The following is a 21,644-nucleotide window of genomic DNA, read 5'->3' as shown; positions in this document are numbered from 1 at the left end:
CGTTTGGGTGTAGGGACTGATCAGAGCCTGAAGGTACGGAGGTGCCGTTCCCCTCACTGCTCCATAGGCAAGCACCATGGTCTTGTAACGGATGCGAGCTTCAACTGGAAGCCAGTGGAGTGTGCGGAGGAGGGGGGTGACGTGAGAGAACTTGGGAAGGTTGAACACCAGACGGGCTGCGGCATTCTGGATGAGTTGTAGGGGTTTAATGGCACAGGCAGGGAGCCCAGCCAACAGCGAGTTGCAGTAATCCAGACATGTGCAAGCAACGTAGGTGAAATTATTGAATAACATGTATGTGTACATTTATTTTTCAATGCTCATGCACACAACGTGGCCAGTGAGGTTTGCATGTCAGGCTGCTTGGGCCAACAGACACCGACAGGGGTGATCACATTAGTAGGGCAGGTGGAAAACAAAAACAACAGACTCCGACTGGAGACAGTGGCGTCATTTAAAAAAGACCTGGGACTGTTTACGCGAGCCAGGTTCCCTACAAGTGGGCAGTCTTCTAATCGAATTGATGTCCAAGAACATCCACTGCAGACTAAGTTTATTCTTGCTGTGTGTGTACGTTCAATGACAAAATGTGCATTAGTAAGCACAGCATGCTATGCAACCAAGGGCAAAATCATGTCTCCTTTAAAAAGGCAGTCGAGAACACTCAAGTTATCATCAAGCATGACATGAAGCTAATCAGGGGTATAAAAAAAATAATACCCTGACACAATAAGAGGGCTTGAAGGAGTTAGTTACTTTTTAAAAAGGCAACTATGGAAATAGTCTGGTTTGTTCGAAAACGAGATTACAAAGCCAAAAGTGCACTGATTTATGAACACACTATTCCTGTTGTATATCTTATGTGTACATATGTGTGTGTGTGTGAGTACATGACCTGCTGCCATAGGCAACAAATAGGAACCGGGGAAAATCACACTTCAGGGTCGTATTCATTAGGCACCAAACAAGAAGAAAACATTCTGAAACAGTGGGACTATACTGGAAAGAAACACTAATTTTTGTTGCTACAGTGTGTCCTAATGAATACAACCCTGATGTGTGACAGAGTCCAATTCCTTCCTATGTGTGTGTGACAGACTTCTTAGAGGACTTGCCAGGCCTAACATGAGTATTACTGTAAGCCTGGGAGGCTACAGCTGCAGGTGAGATTTAAGTAATCTGCAGACACTTCTCCAGAACACCAGAGCCATCTGTTATCCAAAATAAACTACAACTTCTATAAATACACATGCAAAGCTATTCTCAGAGGTAGGCTAACTCACGTAGGCTATAGTACTGTAGCTTCTATGAACTTTGTGTTATTGGCATAGCCTTATAGTCTGAATGACTACCATTTCTACTTGTTACACTTTAGATGGTGTATAATCACTGATCAGAAACTGTGCTAAGGTTCTAATCAAGTGAGTCTCTTTGCTGGCCACAAAAGGATGCTGCGAAGTTTGAATGGAGTTTGGCTGCATGTATCAGAACATAGGATGGCATTTAATTTAAATATTTAACACAACAGATTGGAAAGTGGGACGAGCGACACCGAGGCCCAAATTTGAATGTTCCATATTGCGAAGAAAGATTGATTAGCCAGTCGCTATAAAAAATTAATACGAGGCCCTCGGAAAGAGTTGACATTAAACGTGAAGTCATCAGAACAACATGAGACAGGTCCCCAAAGGCAGGACCCTACTGGCACTGCAGATGGCAAAGGCTATGGCAGGCTGCAGCTTTTTGAATGGTTCATAGGACACACGTGCACATGCACACACACGAGTCGAGCATTTGGCCCTGCATCCAGCTATATTTAGCCCTGGCTCCCTCAGCTGCCCAGAGTGGTCTTGTTGTGAGAAAAAGTATTCCTCAGCATGACACAAATCATGGCTTTGCACTTCCCTTAACCACAACACTGAACACAATGGACCAGCAACTCTGAAGCCTGACCCAGCTAACAATTCTAGGGAGAGAGAACGTTTTTGTAATGTTACCCTGATGTTTGAGTGTCCAGTTTTCCGTTAGTTAGGGGAACATTCTATGCATGTTAGCAAAAACCTCCTGAGAACCTATTTAGCATGTTTTGGCGTTAGAGTTAGGAGAACATTCCCTTACTGTCAAACAAAACTTGAAAAATGTCTTTAGGGACGTCGCGGGAACAAGCTGGGAACTAGACAAAAACCTCCACAGGACTATGACAGAACGCCCTGTTTTAAACGTCATTGGACATCGGAATGTTCTTGCAACGTTCCCATGAAACGTGTCTAGAACATTCATATCTTTATTCTGAGAACATGGCAATTTCTGTATATGTTTGGTATGATGTTGATGCAATATTCTCCTAACCCTCAGAAACTGGACACTGGATTATTCTTGCAACGTTCCAATGAAACAGGTCTAGAACATTAATGCTGAATATTCGAGAACATGGAAACCACGTTTTAGGTCAATTCTGTTTGATATTTAGGAAATGGTCTCTTGGAAACAGTCCTTCCAATGAAAATGTTAGGTAATTACCTAATGAGACTCAAGGGAACGTCCTCTAATGTTGTGGCAACGTTTGTTAGCTGGGGATTCACACCATACAACTGACCCAAACCATACTGTGCTGGCTCTGATATTTTCTTTTCATATGATCCTTTCTAGCAACAATTGTGGATGTACAGTATAACAAGGCCAGCCAAGTACAACTCTGATCGTGTACATCTGCATTAGTTACAGCATTGAATCTTACTCTGAGCCTTCCCAATCAAAGCTACCCCTAACAAAAACCCAGAAAACCTGCCTTAGTTCCCAGAATTTTCAGCTCTTCCCTAGTCTTGTAAACATTTTGTATGACACTGCTAGGGCTGGATGCAGACCAAAACAGTGGCTCTTCCTTGCCTCCCTTGCTCTCTCACTGGTGCAGCATTCTGTCTGTGGCATTCATGGCCTTCGCCAGCCACATCCAGAGAAGTGACTCAATATTTTTGTCCCTGCAGCCACCACACCTATTTACCGTAGCCCAACTGGCCGCAAGATCGCAGTATTATTCCTTTTACGTTGTTTGTCATCTTAAGTCCGACTTTAATGTGTACAGCCGGCAATACACTCGTGTCCCCCGTGGACCGGCTCGTATATAAAACATCCTCCATTCTGGCTGCAAAGGTGGCGGTTTCCTCCTGAAAAAAATTGGGAAAATATACATACTGCCTTAATAAATAAAAAAATCCACCACTATGCTCGAGTGGATAATGCTACACCTGGATGTTGTGCACCGCGTTCAATCAATCAGGTAGCAGCAGTCTGTTTTTTCACCCCTGATCTGTTTCAAAATAAAAGTGGCGCTTACTGAACAAGCATTTTTCATGTATTGGAACTCGTTTTAGAGTAGAACGAGATTTAGATTTTCACCCCAGATGCAATTAATGTAATGATTGTATTGATTACAGGTTTATTAAATGACATGTTCATAAACTTGTGCAATCTGAAAAGTCTAATTAAGAGTCAATGAAATGGGCCCAATATCAGTACTTTGACTTTGAGATATGTGTATTTACCGCTGCTAGCTTTATGCCCCTGGGAAGAAAATCATGAGTTTGACTGCATTTTAGGGCAGGGAATTTCTCCTTTAAAATGAATATAGCTAAATTACACAGTCAAATAAACATGTGCAGCATTAAAATTGAGCGTAAATTAGATCTGAGAAAAGCATATGGGCAATTCCGTAACAGAATGATGCTGAGATTTTTCACAAACTGTCATTGTTACAAAACTTTGCATCTTCACTGTTCTTCAAGTAAAGGTGTTTTTGTTAAATTTTCTGTGGAAATTGTGAAAAGTAGTCCTTGTGCATAGAGTTGGATGGTTTAGTGTTGGATGGTATACCGAAACTTTGGTACTTTTTCCCTATACTACTTCTGTCAAATGTGTATCACGTTGTCTATTGATAGAGAGAGGATCAAGTCTGTCTAGCAGCGCAGTCGATGTGTACCCTTATAGCACGAGAGCACAGTGCCTGCTCCACTTACTCATTGCTAGCTCTAGCCTGTCCTGAGTAACCACTGCACTCACTGGGAGTCTGGGCTGCATCATGTTATCTCCCCACACATGTTGCACTAAGCACACTTGAATAATACAACACGGCATGTAGAAATGTTGCAGCTGTTAAATACTGTTTGCAAAACAACTTGTATTACAGGCTAGAACACTTTAAATAATAAATAATAATAATATGCCATTTAGCAGACGCTTTTATCCAAAGTGACTTACAGTCATGCGTGCATAATTTTTTTTGTGTATGGGTGGTCCCGGGGATCGAACCCACTACCTTGGCGTTACAAGTGCCGTGCTCTACCAGCTGAGCTACAGATGACTTTACAATGCAAGATTGAAGATACCGGTTGCTTCCAGCTTTGTAGGCTAACTTTCCTTGCTAGCTTACAGCTGAAGCTAACATCAATTCATAATTGATTAATTCATGCATACACGTCTTTCTCTGAAAAATTTACATAACATTTCAAATGTAATGATATTAAACTCAAAAGATCTGTCTGGTTCAAGTGCCATTCTGTGACATTGGCTTATACGGCTTATTTTTTTGCAGTGGTATCGTTTTGGTATTGTGATGGTATCGAGTATCATGATACTAAACCTGGTATCGAAGTCAAAATTCTAGTATCGTGACAACACTAGTATGGTTTGTTTAACTTAGCAATCATTGGTTTTTGTTTGACATTCAGTACATTTTAAAGTGCAAACTCTGTCTCAGAATCATTCTGTTATCATGGAATTGCCCATATCCAATATGCTTTTTTTGTTGTTGTTGACATTTCAAATGCTTGTCAAATGTGTTTTAGTCCGAAAATGCAGGGAATATGCAGGGAACAAGTGAATGCCGTAATGTTATGTACAAATATTTTATGATTGCTGAAAGGCATTTCCAAGGTTTTTTGACATGTTAGCTAGCATGCCTAATGTGAAAAATGCTAGCTCAATCTTCCCCTTGTGAGTGTCGCAGCCAACTTGGCCCACTCAAGATAGCATGCTACGGACCAATGAAATCAGGCTGGTTTAGACACAAAATAATTAGCTAGCTAGCTAGTAATACAGTACTATAAAGCTGTCATTTACAATCAACGATGTAGTTATGAACACAAGTGATCCGATTTTCATTTTGTCTAAAGGAATGGAGCTAAGTTTTGTCCATTCGTAACGATATTCACACTTTTATCACCGATGTAATTTGCTTGCCTTGATTGGTGGTTATTAGCTGCCCAAAATAACAGTATTCCAGTAATTTATGCAGTTCAGATTTACTTCGATTTTAGGTAGTAATCAATCGATATTCTATCGTAAACTTGTTGAAAGCGAGAGGTAGCTTTAGTCATCTTCCGTCCTTTTTGAGCCGCATCCCATTTCTTGCTACGCGCTGCCACTCGTCTTCACTCCCCTCAAAGATGTCAAATCATTGGATAGGTGTAGATGAAATGTCTACCAATACAGTTACACCAATCCATTGCTTTTAAATCTTTGAGGGGGTGTGAACGAGTGCACAGGCGAGAAGGGGTGCGAATTGGGATTGGGCTCCTGTCATCCTATAGTAGCCTAGCGCACCAAGTCTTCCCGCTTTCTCAGTCATCAATCATCTTTGAAGCTAACAGCTGACTCATAAATAGCGATGTTGCTATTAGTTGTCATTACTAAGTAGTTGTGATTACTATGAGTAATGATGTCAGTACACTCTGAATTACCAGCAAGCAAATCAATGATTATATTACGAGTGGTCCCAACGATTGTCAACAAATTGAGGAATTCAATCCAGTCCCGTCATCATGAATAGATGGAAAGATCATCTTCAACTATGAGCAAGCAAGGTAAGCTAGCTAGTTAAGTACACAACTTCATTAGCTTAACCGCTAGGCTACCTGCCTGCCCTCTGAGCAGAGCAGGAAGGCCCATTGCCCTAGCAACTCCAGACTCCACACAGACACATCGTGTACACATGTTGCTCCAGAGCCAGTGCTGTTCTTCCTTCAGACAAACATTCGTAAAAGATGTGCTCATTTCCACAATGTCTCTAGTTCATATTCGCTTGTTAATGTCCAAACTCACCAAGTAGCTACTACCTACACTCGTATAACTTTATGAGCTGGATTGCCTGTCTTTACAATTAGTTTATTTCGTTTGCGGTCATTAGCATATTTAGGACCAGGAATACGACTTTCCCGAAGCAGATCCTTTGTTTGCTCTCCCCAAGGCAATTGAACTGATTCCAGCGGCCGACCCAAAACATTGCCGGCAGAGGAGAGGCACTCGGAGCAGCCTGCTGGTTCGACTTAGGAGGCGCGCACACCACCCACCGCTACCAAGTATATTACTCGCTAATGTTCAGTCTTTGGATAACAAAGTCGAGGAGCTCAGGGCAAGGATTTCTTTCCAGAGAGACATCAGGGCCTGTAACATGCTCTCTCAGGATATTCTGCCGAAATCGGCCCAGCCAGATGGGTTCTCAGTTCATCGCGCAAACAAAAATAAATATCTCTCCGGGAAGCAGAAGGGCAGAGGTGTGTGTTTCATGATTAACGACTCATGGTGTAATTGTAGTAACATACAGGAACTTAAGTCCTTTTGTTCACCCGATCTAGAATACCTCACAATCAAATGTCGACCATATTATCTCCAAAGATAATTTTCTTCAGTTATAGTCACGGCCGTGTATATCCCCCCTAAAGCCGATTCCACGACAGCCCTCAAAGAACTTCACTGGACTTTATGCAAACTGGAAACCACATATCCTGAGGCTGCATTTACTGTAGCTGGGTGATTTTAACAAAGCAAATTTGAGGACTAGGCTGCCGAAGTTCTATCAACATATCGACTGTTGTACTCGGGCTGCTAAAATTCTCTACCATTGCCATTCGAAATTCCGGGATGCTTACAAGGCCCTCCCCGACCCTCCTTTCGGCAAATCTGACCACGACTCCATTTTGCTCCTCCCTTCCTATAGGCAGAAACTCAAACAGGAAGTACCCGTGCTAAGAACTATTCAACGCTGGTCTGACCAATCGGAATCCACGCTTCAAAATTGTTTTGATCACGTGGACTGGGATATGTTCTGAGTAGCTTGTGAAAATAATTTAGACGAATACACTGAAACGGTGACTGAGTTTATCAGGAAGTGTATACGAGATGTTGTGCCCACTGTGACTATTGAAACCTATCCTAACCAGAAACCGTGGATAGATGGCAGCATTCGCGCAAAACTGAAAGCGCGAACCGCCGCATTTAACCATGGCATCAGTATAGAGACAAAGTGGAGTCGCAATTCAACAGATCAGACATGAGACGTATGTGGCAGGGTCTACAGACAATCACAGACTACAAAAGGAAAACCAGCCACGTCGCCAACACCAACGTCTTGCTTCCAGATGAGCTAAACACCTTCTTTGCCCGCTTTGAGGATAACACAGTGCCACCAACGTGGCCCACTATCAAGGACTGTGGGCTCCCCTTCTCCGTGGCTGACGTGAGCAAGACATTTAAGCACGTTAACCCTCGCAAGGCTGCCGGCCCAGACATGAAGTGCTTTGAGAGACTAGTAAAGGATCACCTCTCCTTACCTGTCACCCTAGACCAACTTCAATTTGCTTACCGCCCCAATAGATCCACAGACGATGCAATCGCCATCACACTGCACACTGCCCTATCACATCTGGACAAGAGGAATACCTATGTAAGAATGCTGTTCATTGACTATAGCTCAGCATTCAACACCATAGTATCCTCCAAGCTTACCATTAAGCTTGAGGCCCTGGGTCTGAACCCCGCCCTGTGCAACTGGGTCCTGGACTTCCTGATGGGCCGCTCCCAGGTGGTGAAGGTAGGAAACAACACCTCCACTTCGCTGATCCTCAACACTGGGGCCCCACAAGGGTGCGTGCTCAGCCCCCTCCTGTACTCCCTGTTCACCCATGACTGCGTGGCCAAGCACGCCTCCAACTCAATCATCAAGTTTGCAGACGACACAACAGTAGTAGGCCTGATTACCAACAATGACGAGAAAGCCTACAGGGAGGAGGTGAGGGCTCTGGGAGTGTGGTGCCAGGAAAATAACCTCTCACTCAACGTCAACAAAACGAAGGAGATGATCGTGGACTTAAGGAAACAACAGAGGGTGCACCCCTCTATCCACATCGACGGGACCGCAGTGGAGAAGGTGGAAAGCTTCAAGTTCCTTGGCGTACACATCACTGACAAACTGAAATTGTCCACCCACGCAGACAGTGTGGTGAAGAAGGCGCAACAGAGCCTCTTCAACCTCAGGAGGCTGAAGAAATTTGGCTTGGCACCTAAAACCCTCACAAACTTTTACAGATGCACAATTGAGAGCATGCTGTCGGGCTGTATCACGGCCTGGTATGGCAACTGCACCGCCCGCAACCGCAGGGCTCTCCAGAGGGTGGTGCGGACTGCCCAACGCATTACCGGGGGCAAACTACCCGCCCTCCAGGACACCTGCATCACCCGATGTCACAGGAAGGCCAAAAAGATCATCAAGGACATCAACCACCCGAGCCACTGCCTGTTCACCCCGCTATCATCCAGAAGGCGAGGTCAGTACAGGTGCATCAAAGCTGGGACCGAGAGACTAAAAAACAGCTTCTATCGCAAGGCCATCAGACTGTTAAATAGTCATCACTAGCACCTTAGAGGCTGCTGCTGCCTATAGAAATCACTGGCCACTTTAAGAAATGGAACACTAGTCACTTTAATAATGTTTACATATCTTGCATTACTCATCTCATATGTATATACTGTATTCTATAATATTCTACTGTATCTTAGTCCATGCCACTCTGTCATTGCGCGTCCATATATGTATATATTCTTAATTCCATTCCTTACTTAGATTTGTGTGTATTGGGTATATGTTGTGAAATTGATATTACTTGTTAGATATTACTGCACTGTCGGAGCTAGAAGCACAAGCATTTCGCTACACCCGCAATAACATCTGCTAAACACATACAGTGGGGAAAAAAAGTATTTAGTCAGCCACCAATTGTGCAAGTTCTCCCACTTAAAAAGTTGAGAGAGGCCTGTAATTTTCATCATAGGTACACGTCAACTATGACAGACAAAATGAGAAAAAAATTCCAGAAAATCACATTGTAGGATTTTTTATGAATTTATTTGCAAATTATGGTGGAAAATAAGTATTTTGTCAATAACAAAAGTTTCTCAATACTTTGTTATATACCCTTTGTTGGCAATGACACAGGTCAAACGTTTTCTGTAAGTCTTCACAAGGTTTTCACACACTGTTGCTGGTATTTTGGCCCATTCCTCCATGCAGATCTCCTCTAGAGCAGTGATGTTTTGGGGCTGTCGCTGGGCAACACAGACTTTCAACTCCCTCCAAAGATTTTCTATGGGGTTGAGATCTGGAGACTGGCTAGGCCACTCCAGGACCTTGAAATGCTTTTTACGAAATCACTCCTTCGTTGCCCGGGCGGTGTGTTTGGGATCATTGTCATGCTGAAAGACCCAGCCACGTTTCATCTTCAATGCCCTTGCTGATGGAAGGAGGTTTTCACTCAAAATCTCACGATACATGGCCCCATTCATTCTTTCCTTTACACGGATCAGTCGTCCTGGTCCCTTTGCAGAAAAACAGCCCCAAAGCATGATGTTTCCACCCCATGCTTCACAGTAGGTATGGTGTTCTTTGGATGCAACTCAGCATTCTTTGTCCTCCAAACACGACGAGTTGAGTTTTTACCAAAAAGTTCTATTTTGGTTTCATCTGACCATATGACATTCTCCCAATCCTCTTCTGGAGCATCCAAATGCACTCTAGCAAACTTCAGATGGGCCTGGACATGTACTGGCTTAAGCAGGGGGACACGTCTGGCACTGCAGGATTTGAGTCCCTGGCGGCGTAGTGTGTTACTGATGGTAGGCTTTGTTACTTTGGTCCCAGCTCTCTGCAGGTCATTCACTAGGTCCCCCCGTGTGGTTCTGGGATTTTTGCTCACCGTTCTTGTGATCATTTTGACCCCACGGGGTGAGATCTTGCATGGAGCCCCAGATCGAGGGAGATTATCAGTGGTCTTGTATGTCTTCCATTTCCTAATAATTGCTCCCACAGTTGATTTCTTCATACCAAGCTGCTTACCTATTGCAGATTCAGTCTTCCCAGCCTGGTGCAGGTCTACAATTTTGTTTCTGGTGTCCTTTGACAGCTCTTTGGTCTTGGCCATAGTGGAGTTTGGAGTGTGACTGTTTGAGGTTGTGGACAGGTGTCTTTTATACTGATAACAAGTTCAAACAGGTGCCATTAATACAGGTAACGAGTGGAGGACAGAGGAGCCTCTTAAAGAAGAAGTTACAGGTCTGTGAGAGCCAGAAATCTTGCTTGTTTGTAGGTGACCAAATACTTATTTTCCACCATAATTTGCAAATAAATTCATTAAAAATCCTACAATGTGATTTTCTGGATTTCTTTTTCTCAATTTGTCTGTCATAGTTGACGTGTACCTATGATGAAAATTACAGGCCTCTCTCATCTTTTTAAGTGGAAGAACTTGCACAATTGGTGGCTGACTAAATACTTTTTTTCCCCACTGTATGTGACAAATAAAATTTGATTTATGTGTTCTTTCATAATTTTGATGTCTTCACTATTATTCTTCTGTAGAAAATAGTAAAAATAAAGAAAAACCCTTGAATGAGTACAGTTGAAGTCGGAAGTTTACATACACTTAGGTTGGAGTCATTAAAACTCGTTATTCAACCACTCCACAAATTTCTTGTTAACAAACTATAGTTTTGGCAAGTCGGTTAGGATATCTACTTTGTGCATGACACAAGTAATTTTTCCAACAATTGTTTACAGACAGATTATTTCACTTATAATTCACTGTATCACAATTCCAGTGGGTCAGACGTTTACATACACTAAGTTGACTGTGCCTTTAAACAGCTTGGAAAATTCCAGAAAATGATGTCATGGCTTTAGAAGCTTCTGATAGGCTAATTGACATAATTTGAGTCAATTGGAGGTGTACCTGTGGATGTATTTCAAGGCCTACCTTCAAACTCAGTGCCTCTTTGCTTGACATCATGGGAAAATCAAAAGAAATCAGCCAAGACCTCAGAAAAAAAATAGTAAGTCTGGTTCATCCACTGCCCCAAAACTGCCATAAAAATGCCAGACTACAGTTTGCAACTGCACATCGGGACAAAGATCGTACTTTTTGGAGAAATATCCTCTGGTCTGATGAAACAAAAATAGAACTGTTTGGCCATAATGACCATTGTTATGGTGTGAGGAAAAAGGGGGTCCTTGCAAGCCGAAGATCACCATCCCAACCGTGAAGCACGGGGGTGGCAGCATCATGCTGTGGGGGTGCTTTGCTGCAGGAGGGACTGGTGCACTTCACAAAATAGATGGCATCATGAGGAAGGAAAATTATGTGGATATATTGAAGCAACATCTCAAGACATCAGTCAGGAAGTTAAAGCTTGGTCGCAAATGGGTCTTCCAAATGGAAAATGACCCCAAGCATACTTCCAAAGTTGTGTCAAAATGGTTTAAGGACAACAAAGTCAAGGTATTGGAGTGGCCATCACAAAGACCTGACCTCAATCCTATAGAAAATGTGTGGGGAGAACTGAAAAAGTGTGTGCGAGCAAGGAGGCCTAAAAACCTGACTCAGTTACACCAGCTCTGTCAGAAGGAATGGGCCAAAATTCACCCAACTTATTTTGGAAACTTGTGGAAGGCTACCCGAAACGTTTGACCCAAGTTAAACAATTTAAAGGCAATGCTACCAAATACTAATTGAGTGTATGTAAACTTCTGACCCACTGAGAATGTGATGAAATAAATCATTCCCTCTACCATTATTCTGACATTTCATATTCTTAAAATAAAGTGGTGATCCTAACTGACCCTAAGACAGGGAATTTTAACTAGGATGAAATGTCAGGAATTGTGAAAAACTGAGTTTAAATGTATTTGGCTAAGGTGTATTTTAGCAGATGAGATTGTTCCACCTGACCACGGAGATGTCGGCAACTCGTTCCTGTACCTGCAAGCTGAATTTCAATTATTGTCATTATTTTGGGCCTTATTTCTGCCATCTTGCATGCCATCCAGTGTTGTCTATTAGTGTTTATTTTTAAGGATTTGTTGTTTACCGTTCATAAATCGCATGAAATGTAAATAATTTTGTCTCCAATTCAAATATATGTATATATTATTGTTCAGTGTAATAATTAGTTATAGTAATGATTATTTAATACAAACAACACCAGCAGTTGCAGGTTTTAAAATAATAAATAGTGACAATCTCTTGAAATTTCAAGCTTGAGTGTTGGTGTTTCTCTCATGCCTCTCAATGGAGTTAGAATGAAACAGAATAGAATATTTGAATGTGGTTCTCACTTTTTACTTTTTGACTGAAGCACACTTTAAAAGCTCATAACTTGGGTTCTGGTAAAGATAGCTCAGTGATTTATACAGATCTGGATTGGGGACAGTGTGTAGTTTGAAGAAGAAACAAATGCCACAATGTGAGTGGTTTTCCCAGGCCGCCACACATATGTCCTTTCTATTCATCCACACATGTCCTGGGTGCAAAGAAAGCAGAGTGCCAACGGCATGAAGATGGGACTTGGGCAAGCATAATGGGCACTACTGTGAGGAGCACTTTGAACAGAATACCCTTAGGTGTTAGTTCTTTCATGAGGAGGTTTTTATACCTACTTATGCCTAATCCAATTCTAAATAGCTATATAAAAATGTTCTGCCTGGTTTGTGAGGCACTCTGTGACAAATAAATGCTTATGTTATCTTTATACCTATAGAATGACAATTAGCCTAGTTGGTTGATATGGAAATGCTTTTTTAAGCACCGTTGCTACAGAGGGAGTGATTAGAATTAGATTAACCACGTCAATCACGCTTAACCAAGCACTAGATAACAACAACTGTGTTCAAAACTGTCCATTGCATATTGTTAGGTTAAGTACTAAACAAACAACAAATTATATATATATATATATATATATATATATATATATATATATATATATATATATATATATATATATATATATATAATGATTCCATGCAGCAATGTATTCCCATGCCTCACTCAAGGACCTCTCCAAATTCCCAAAACAGGAATGCGCTGTTACTTTGCGAAACTGAATTGGTAGTGGCACTTATGCCAGCCTTGGAATGTCCAGCTCATACCCACACACTGTAAAAAAATATTTCAATTGCATAGAAAAAAGGACACCACTTTCCAATATATACATTATATATATTAAACTCGCATGACACCACCGCCCAATATCCACCTCCAAACGACACGGCTTGCTCAGCGCATTATATAAAGGCTTACTAGGTTAACTGTAAACAAAACAAAAACAACTTACCATTCACTGTGGAAATGGCACCAACCAGAAAACAAACTGCAAAGAATGGTATGGAGAACCCGAAACGAATTTGGGTCTTCATTGTGGCCTCTTTCACTCTCTCTTTGAACTCTAGGACAAAAACACAGCTGCTCGGTGTGGTGTTGCTGCGTTGGTTGTTGCGATTGAAATATAGGAGGTGTCAGAGTGAGAGCGCGTGTATCTCTGCTTCCATCCAATTACATTCTGTTTTATAATTGTATGCCCTCCCTGGGGGTGTGATTTGAAAAACGGTTTAAAGTAAATATAGCACGGTGTGCGCTGGAACTGTCCGAGTAGTAATGAGTTATTGATGCATAATTATGTATCCTATAAAAACTGTTCAGTTTGGAAGTCTGTTGTAAGGTGTGATCAACTGCCATTTTTTTTTTTTTTTACCAGCCAGGGATTTGGTGGAATGATATTTAACTTCACGCATTATAATAGCATAGAACAGCATGGAATGGGAATAGCATGGAACAGAACAGACAGTGGTGGAAAAAGTACCCAATTGTCATACTTGAGTAAAAGTAAAGGTACCTTAATAGAAATGACTCAAGTAAAAGTGAAAGTCACCCAGTAAAATACAACTTGAGTAAAAGTTTTAAAGTATTTGGTTTTAAATATATTTAAGTATCAAAATAAATGTAATTGCTAAAATATACTTAAGTATCAAAAGTCAAAGTAAAAGTATAAATAATTTCAAATTCATTATATTAAGCAAGCCAGAGGGCACAATTGTATTCCTTTTTTCATTTGAGGCTAGCCAGGGGCACACTCCAACACTCAGATATAATTTACAATGAAGCATTTGTGTTTATTTAGTCCGCCAGATCAGAGGCAGCAGAGATGACCAGGGATGTTCTCTTGATAAGCGTGTGAAATTGACCCCTTTGCTGTCCTGCTAAGCATTCGAAATGTAACAAGTACTTTTGGGTGTCAGGGAAAATGTATGGAGTAAAAATGTACATTATTTTCTAAAGTTGTCAACAATATCAATAGTAAAGTAAAGTACAGATACCCCAAAAAACTACTTAAGTATTTTTAGTTAGTTACTTTACACCACTGGGAACAGAACCGAATGGAATGGATGGAACAGAAGAGATCAGATCAAATCAGAACAGAACAGAATAATATATAAAGAAATATAATAACATTGAAATAGATCCTTAATTGTCCATTTGGTTAGAACTGAATAAATCTTGAGTGTCAATCAATTAATTATGGAAAGGTGAAAACATTGTCATTATAAAAATAAACAATGTTTATGCAAAGCTCTTCGAATGTGTTTTGTATCTGATAAGCCAGGTGTGGTTGCAAACCAACTTTTGATTAAAATGTTGCTTATAACATTGCCTCCATATAGACACAGACCATGGCATCATTCCTACACCACAATATTGTTAAAAGACCATGTTGTTTTCCAAGATTTAGTCTGACAGCTGCAACAGATGTTTACATTTGAAGAATTTGAGGATCATTTTTTAAGTCTCTTGTGAGGGTATGCTAGAGAAGTCAGCTGCTGGGTATGCATAAATGGTCATTTGGTGGTGGTGGGTCTAACTAACTACTCCACTCACTCACACACACACACACACACACACATACACACACACACACACACACTATAAGACTGAATGTGGGTGTTATACAGGCTGAGATCCATCCGTGGTGTCAGAAGTGATTTGTGTGTTGATAGAGTAAGTGGGTGTAAGTAAACTGAACTCACTATGTTCTCTCTTTGATACATTTTCTTATTATTCTTATGTGAGTGTACATCATTAACAGTAGATGTATCATTTTGAGATCCAATCTTTACTAGAAAACAGGGGGAAAAATGTAAAAATGTTTGAGATACATGACCCAGCTAGCGCATAACGTTTCTTAAAGGTTGGTGAGTGTCACGCCCTGACTCAGAGGACGCGTGTATGTTGAGTCAGAGTGTGTAAAACATTTTTTGGGGGGGGCACACGGTGTGGACGACGAGGCAGCAGGAGGCCGTTAAAGGGCGGATCTGCAGGTTAGGAGAGGAGGCCACGATGTTACGGGGGCTATTGGTTCAGATGGAGCAGGAGTTATTCGGTCAGAGGGAGGCGCTACAGGAGGCTATAAGGGAGAAGGAAAGTGTAGAGGCACGGCGAGAGGAGCTGGTTAGGCAGCAGAAGGAGCGGGGGTTAATAAAGGAACCCAGTCCCGCTCCTCGCACCAAGCAAGTGGTGCGTGTCGCCAGCCCGGTCCGGCCTGTTCCTGCTCCTCGCACCAAGCCAGTGGTGCGCGTCGCCAGCCCGGTCCGGCCTGTTCCTGTCCCTCGCACCAAGCCAGTGGTGCGCGTCGCAAGCCCGGCCCGGCCTGTTCCTGCCCCTCGCACCAAGCCAGTGGTGCGTGTCGCCAGCCCGGTCCGGCATGTTCCTGTCCCTCGCACCAAGCCAGTGGTGCGCGTCGCCAGCCCGGCCCGGCCTGTTCCTGCCCCTCGCACCAAGCCAGTGGTGCGCGTCGCCAGCCCGGTCCGGCCTGTTCCTGCTCCTCGCACCAAGCCAGTGGTGCGTGTGTCCAGCACGGCCCGTGCCTGTTCCACCGGTGCCTAGTTCGGCACCGGTCAGCTGCTTTACTCCGGAGCCAGAGCAGTCCGCTCCACCGGTGCCCAGTTCAGCTCCGGTTAGCTGCTCCACTCCGGAGCCAGAGCAATCCGCTCCACCGGGGTCCAGTCCAGCTCCGGTCAGCGGATCCACTCCGGAGCCAGAGCAGTCCGCTCCACCGGTGCCCAGTTCAGCTCCGGTCAGCTGCTCCACTCCGGAGCCAGAGCAATCCGCTCCACCGGGGTCTAGTCCAGCTCCGGTCAGCGGCTCCACTCTGGAGCCAGAGCAGTCCGCTCCACCGGTGCCTGATCCAGCTCCGGTCAGCGGCTCCACTCCGGAGCCAGAGCAGTTCGCTCCACAGTCATCGGGTCCAGCTCCAGTCAGCGGTTCCAGTCCAGACCCAGACGTCAGCCCCTCTCCAGGTTTGGGGTCTCCCACACCAGGGTCCAGACAGGGCTTGGTACATCGTGGGAGGAAGGAGAGGGGAAGCAGCGCGCCGAGGTCCAGACCAGACCAGGGGCGTAACGGGGAGCCTGAGAGTAAGAGGTCGTCACGCCCGGAGCCGGATCCGCCTACGAGGCGGAATGCCCACCCGGCCCCTACCCTGTTATGTTTATGTTGTGCGGTCGGAGTCTGCACCTTTGGGGGGGGGGGGGGGGGGGGGGGGGGGTACTGTCACGCCCTGACTCAGAGGACTCTTGTATGTTGAGTCAGGGTGTGTATTTTCCTTGCTGTGTTTTGTTCTATGTTGTGAATCTAGACTTTCTAGATCTATGTTGGCCGGTGTGGTTCCCAATCAGAGGCAGCTGTCGCTCGTTGTCTCTGATTGGGGACCATACTTAGGCAGCCTATTGGCACTAGTGGGTTGTGGGATCTTGTTCCGTGTTAGGTATGTTGTTTGTGTACCTTGGACTTCACGTTTCGTTTCTTGTTTTGTCGTTGTGTTTAATAGTCTAATAAACATGTATGCATATCATGCTGCGCCTTGGTCTGACCCGTTCATCAACGATCGTGACAGTGAGAGCGTGGTTGTCCTATGGTTATTTTGCATACAACCTTCCCACAATGTTCTGGGAAAGGTGCAGGATACCCAGCTAGCACATAACGCACTGAGAACCATATTTTTCTTAGGTGGGAATTTCAGTACTTCCGCATAACGTTTCCTACAGATTTCCTCATGGTTTTATTCAAGTAATGTTCTCTAATTGTTCAGAGAACTTTAAGAAACAACATTCTTCTGTGTGAATTTCAGTACTTCCACATAACGTTTCCTACAGGTTTCCTCCTGGTTCTATTTAAAGTAATGTTCTCAAATTGATCCCAGAATGTTAAGAAACAATGTTCTTCTGTGGGAATTTCAGTACTACAGCATAATGTTTTCTGCAGGTTTCCTCATGGTTCTATTTAAAGTCATTTTCTCAGAATGTTCAGAGAACATTAAGAAACAACGTTCTTCTGTGGGAATTTCAGTACTTCAGCATAATGTTTTCTGCAGGTTTCCTCATGGTTTTATTTAAAGTCATGTTCTCAGAACATTAAAACTGTAAGAGTCCATACCAGCTTTAGGACTCTCTGATATACTAATTTATAAAAAATAAAAAAAGACAGTCAGGCTTGTGGTAATAACCAATAAACCACAATTTCCATGAATAGAATTGGTAAGTACATTTTGATTGACTGACACAAACATTACATTTACTGACACCACATAGAATGACATCACCATTTATTGTAACCTAGTAACTGGGAGAGTTCTGATCTAAAAATGAATTTCTCAAAACATGACCATTGCGGAAGGGATTCGGTGCATTTTCCATTACAGAGCTCTCCAGTAAAGCTCTTTGTTGACCCCTTATAAGAACTTCAAACATGTATTCCTGATCTCTCCTATAGTAGGCCTATGATATGAAAGCTCCATATGCTCCTCAATAGCATAAGATTAGCATCAGGTCATGGAGAGGGTCAGCATGTTTACTGCATGGGGAATCTGTAATTACTCCTGTTTCTAACTGATACTGAGAAACGACGAAGAGGTTTTCAGATGTGATTTTCAGATGAGAAACCCATTACATTTTACATTTACATTTTACATTTTACAGATGTAGGATCTTAATTTGATCCCTCTTTTGTTGCTGAGAATCAAAAATATCCATTAATTATAATCCACCAAATAATTCACATTTCCTGTTGCTGCAGGATTATGTTCCTTCTGTAGCAAACTGTAGTCATTTAGCAGACACTCTTATCCATACAATTAGTGCATTCATCTTAAGATAGGTACAGTGGGGAAAAAAAGTATTTAGTCAGCCACCAATTGTGCAAGTTCTCCCACTTAAAAAGAAGAGAGAGGCCTGTAATTTTCCTCATAGGTACACGTCAACTATGACAGACAAAATGAGAAAAAAAAATCCAGAAAATCACATTGTAGGATTTTTAATGAATTTATTTGCAAATTATGGTGGAAAATAAGTATTTGGTCAATAACAAAAGTTTCTCAATACTTTGTTATATACCCTTTGTTGGCAATGACACAGGTCAAACGTTTTCTGTAAGTCTTCACAAGGTTTTCACACACTGTTGCTGGTATTTTGGCCCATTCCTCCATGCAGATCTCCTCTAGAGCAGTGATGTTTTGGGGCTGTCGCTGGGCAACACAGACTTTCAACTCCCTCCAAAGATTTTCTATGGGGTTGAGATCTGGAGGCCACTCCAGGACCTTGAAATGCTTCTTACGAAGCCACTCATTCGTTGCCCGGGCGGTGTGTTTGGGATCATTGTCATGCTGAAAGACCCAGCCACGTTTCATCTTCAATGCCCTTGCCGATGGAAGGAGGTTTTCACTCAAAATCTCACGATACATGGCCCCATTCATTCTTTCCTTTACACGGATCAGTCGTCCTGGTCCCTTTGCAGAAAAACAGCCCCAAAGCATGATGTTTCCACCCCCATGCATCACAGTAGGTATGGATGCAACTCAGCATTCTTTGTCCTCCAAACACGACGAGTTGAGTTTTTACCAAAAAGTTATATTTTGGTTTCATCTGACCATATGACATTCTCCCAATCATCTTCTGGATCATCAAAATGCACTCTAGCAAACTTCAGATGGGCCTGGACATGTACTGGCTTAAGCAGGGGGCCACGTCTGGCACTGCAGGATTTGAGTCCCTGGCGGCGTAGTGTGTTACTGATGGTAGGCTTTGTTATTTTGGTCCCAGCTCTCTGCAGGTCATTCACTAGGTCCCCCCGTGTGGTTCTGGGATTTTTGCTCACCGTTCTTGTGATCATTTTGACCCCACGGGGTGAGATCTTGCGTGGCGCCCCAGATCGAGGGAGATTATCAGTGGTCTTGTATGTCTTCCATTTCCTAATAATTGCTCCCACAGTTGATTTCTTCAAACCAAGCTGCTTACCTATTGCAGATTCAGTCTTCCCAGCCTGGTGCAGGTCTACAATTTTGTTTCTGGTGTTCTTTGACAGCTCTTTGGTCTTGGCCATAGTGGAGTTTGTAGTGTGACTGTTTGAGGTTGTGGACAGGTGTCTTTTATACTGATAACAAGTTCAAACAGGTGCCATTAATACAGGTAACGAGTGGAGGACAGAGGAGCCTCTTAAAGAAAAAGTTACAGGTCTGTGAGAGCCAGAAATCTTGCTTGTTTGTAGGTGACCAAATACTTATTTTCCACCATCATTTGCAATTAAATTCATTAAAAATCCTACAATGTGATTTTCTGGATTTTTTTCCCTCAATTTATCTGTCATAGTTGACGTGTACCTATGATGAAAATTACAGGCCTCTCTCATCTTTTTAAGTGGGAGAACTTGCACAATTGGTGGCTGACTAAATACTTTTTTTCCCCACTGTAGGTGAGACAACAACACATCACAATCGTATCAAGTACATTTTCCCTCAACAAAGTATTTATCAGCAAAGTCGGTGCTAGTAAGAAAAAAAAGTGCCATTTTGAGGCATCCTGAGAGTTATTTAAAATAATCTTCAAAGAGGTTAAGTTTCAGACATTTTTGGAAGATGAGCAGGGACTCCGCTGTCCTGACTGTAGGGGGAAGCTTTTTCCACCATTGAGGTGCCAGGACATAGAAGATCTTTGACAGGGTTGAGCGGGCGCTGCCCTCCCGTAGGGGTGGGAGTGCCAAGAGACAAGAGGTGTCTGGTTATATATCTGTCATAGCTTACTGGATATATTGTTATACTGAAGTTCACTACTGACAATATATTCTACTCTCTTCTATTCTGATCTGTTCTATTCTATTATATCTTTATCTGAGCTGTAAAAGATAGGTTATCTGTTGTGTATCAGTTGTGTATCAGTAACAATTAAATAGCCTATTTCTCCAGCCTATCATTCGGTGAGAGGGGTCCACAGTTTGAATGCATGAGAACCACACCAAGGTATTTCCTACCCTGTGACTAAGCCATGTGGCTTTGAAACCTTGTCAAGAGTCATTATTGTATGCACAGAGCTATAGAAAGTGAATGGGTAGCAATGGCATGGCACATTGTGCATAGTCGGCTTGGATAAGTCAGTCAGGCAATTTCAAACAAATAGTCAGGTATGGTATGAGTCATCACATAAGTTTCCTATGATGTTCACCTCTTGTCTAAACGGGCTTTTCCTCATGACTTAACTCTCCAGTATCAGGCCTCTCCAAGGGGCTTAATTCGAAACAGACTGGCCATAGGGCAGTTCTGGCAAATGCCAGATTGACTGGTTCATCTTTAGCCCAGTGGGCTGGTCTAAAGTTGGTGGTAATTTTTGTGCAGAATTACCATTACTTTGCTAATAATGGCGGCCTCAAGGTAAGAAAATCGTCCGCTGTGGGGGCCTTGAGGGAAAAATGAGGGCGGTGTGTTAGAAATGCCCTGGATGATTTCTGGCCCCAGTCTGTCCCTGGGTTTAATTGGTTCATTAAAAAGTATATATATATTATATAATCACTGATTCCTTGGTCCAGTTTATTTTTGGTGGGTTAAATGAATAAGAAGTGAATCTTTATTGTAATGTTTGAGTTAATAATTCTGAGTCAGTATGGAAAGTTTGATTTTTTTATACATTTTTCATTTGATTTCAATGTACTCGAAAACAGTATAGTTATTGCTCATGTCAATAGGCTTTGTATGTTATTTCCTGTATTTCCTATCTGTGTAAAACCTTTAGTCTTTTTCTGACCCCTGATGTGTGCAGAGAATAAATAATAATTTGTTTTGCAATATTTCACACATTTGTATTCATTATACAAATATGTTTTATTAAGATACAGCTTTTCTCAATATTAAGGCAATTTCTAACTTCATTTACTTTTATTTGGTGCAGCAGATTGCCCTCATTCTCATAAGCAATGGTTGAATTCTTACATTGAGTGAATAGTCTACTTTAGTAAATGCCAATGTCGCCTCGAGGTGGCTAAATTGTATTGATTAGAAACGATCAACTTCACTGAAAACCCACTGATACTGAAATGAAAATAATCCATTCATCAAACCCTGAGATTCAAATAACTGAGAAACAAACAACCTACTGATTCACTGTATTATTAGGCTTACTTATACAACGGGTGGGTCTAACCCTGAATGCTGATTGGTTAAAATCGTATTCC

The 21,644-nt window shown here is 42.5% G+C and overlaps 1 protein-coding gene across 1 annotated transcript in view; it reads right to left on the bottom strand.

Moving 5' to 3' along the window:
* The window catches only part of mfge8b (milk fat globule EGF and factor V/VIII domain containing b), a 53,340-nt gene extending 39,766 nt beyond the window's left edge, over positions 1–13,574 (bottom strand). The window contains exon 1 of the mRNA XM_084169168.1: positions 13,435–13,574. Coding sequence (XP_084025294.1) covers positions 13,435–13,516 — 82 coding nt within the window. The 5' untranslated portion in view covers positions 13,517–13,574. The remainder of the gene's footprint in view (positions 1–13,434) is intronic.
* Between the last annotated feature and the right edge of the window lie 8,070 nt (positions 13,575–21,644).

Source organism: Coregonus lavaretus, assembly GCF_964263955.1.
Source record: "Coregonus lavaretus genome assembly, chromosome: 9".
Taxonomy (NCBI): Eukaryota; Metazoa; Chordata; class Actinopteri; order Salmoniformes; family Salmonidae; genus Coregonus; species Coregonus lavaretus.
Note: the sequence above shows the minus strand (reverse complement) of the source record. Positions and strands in the feature narration are given on the sequence as shown.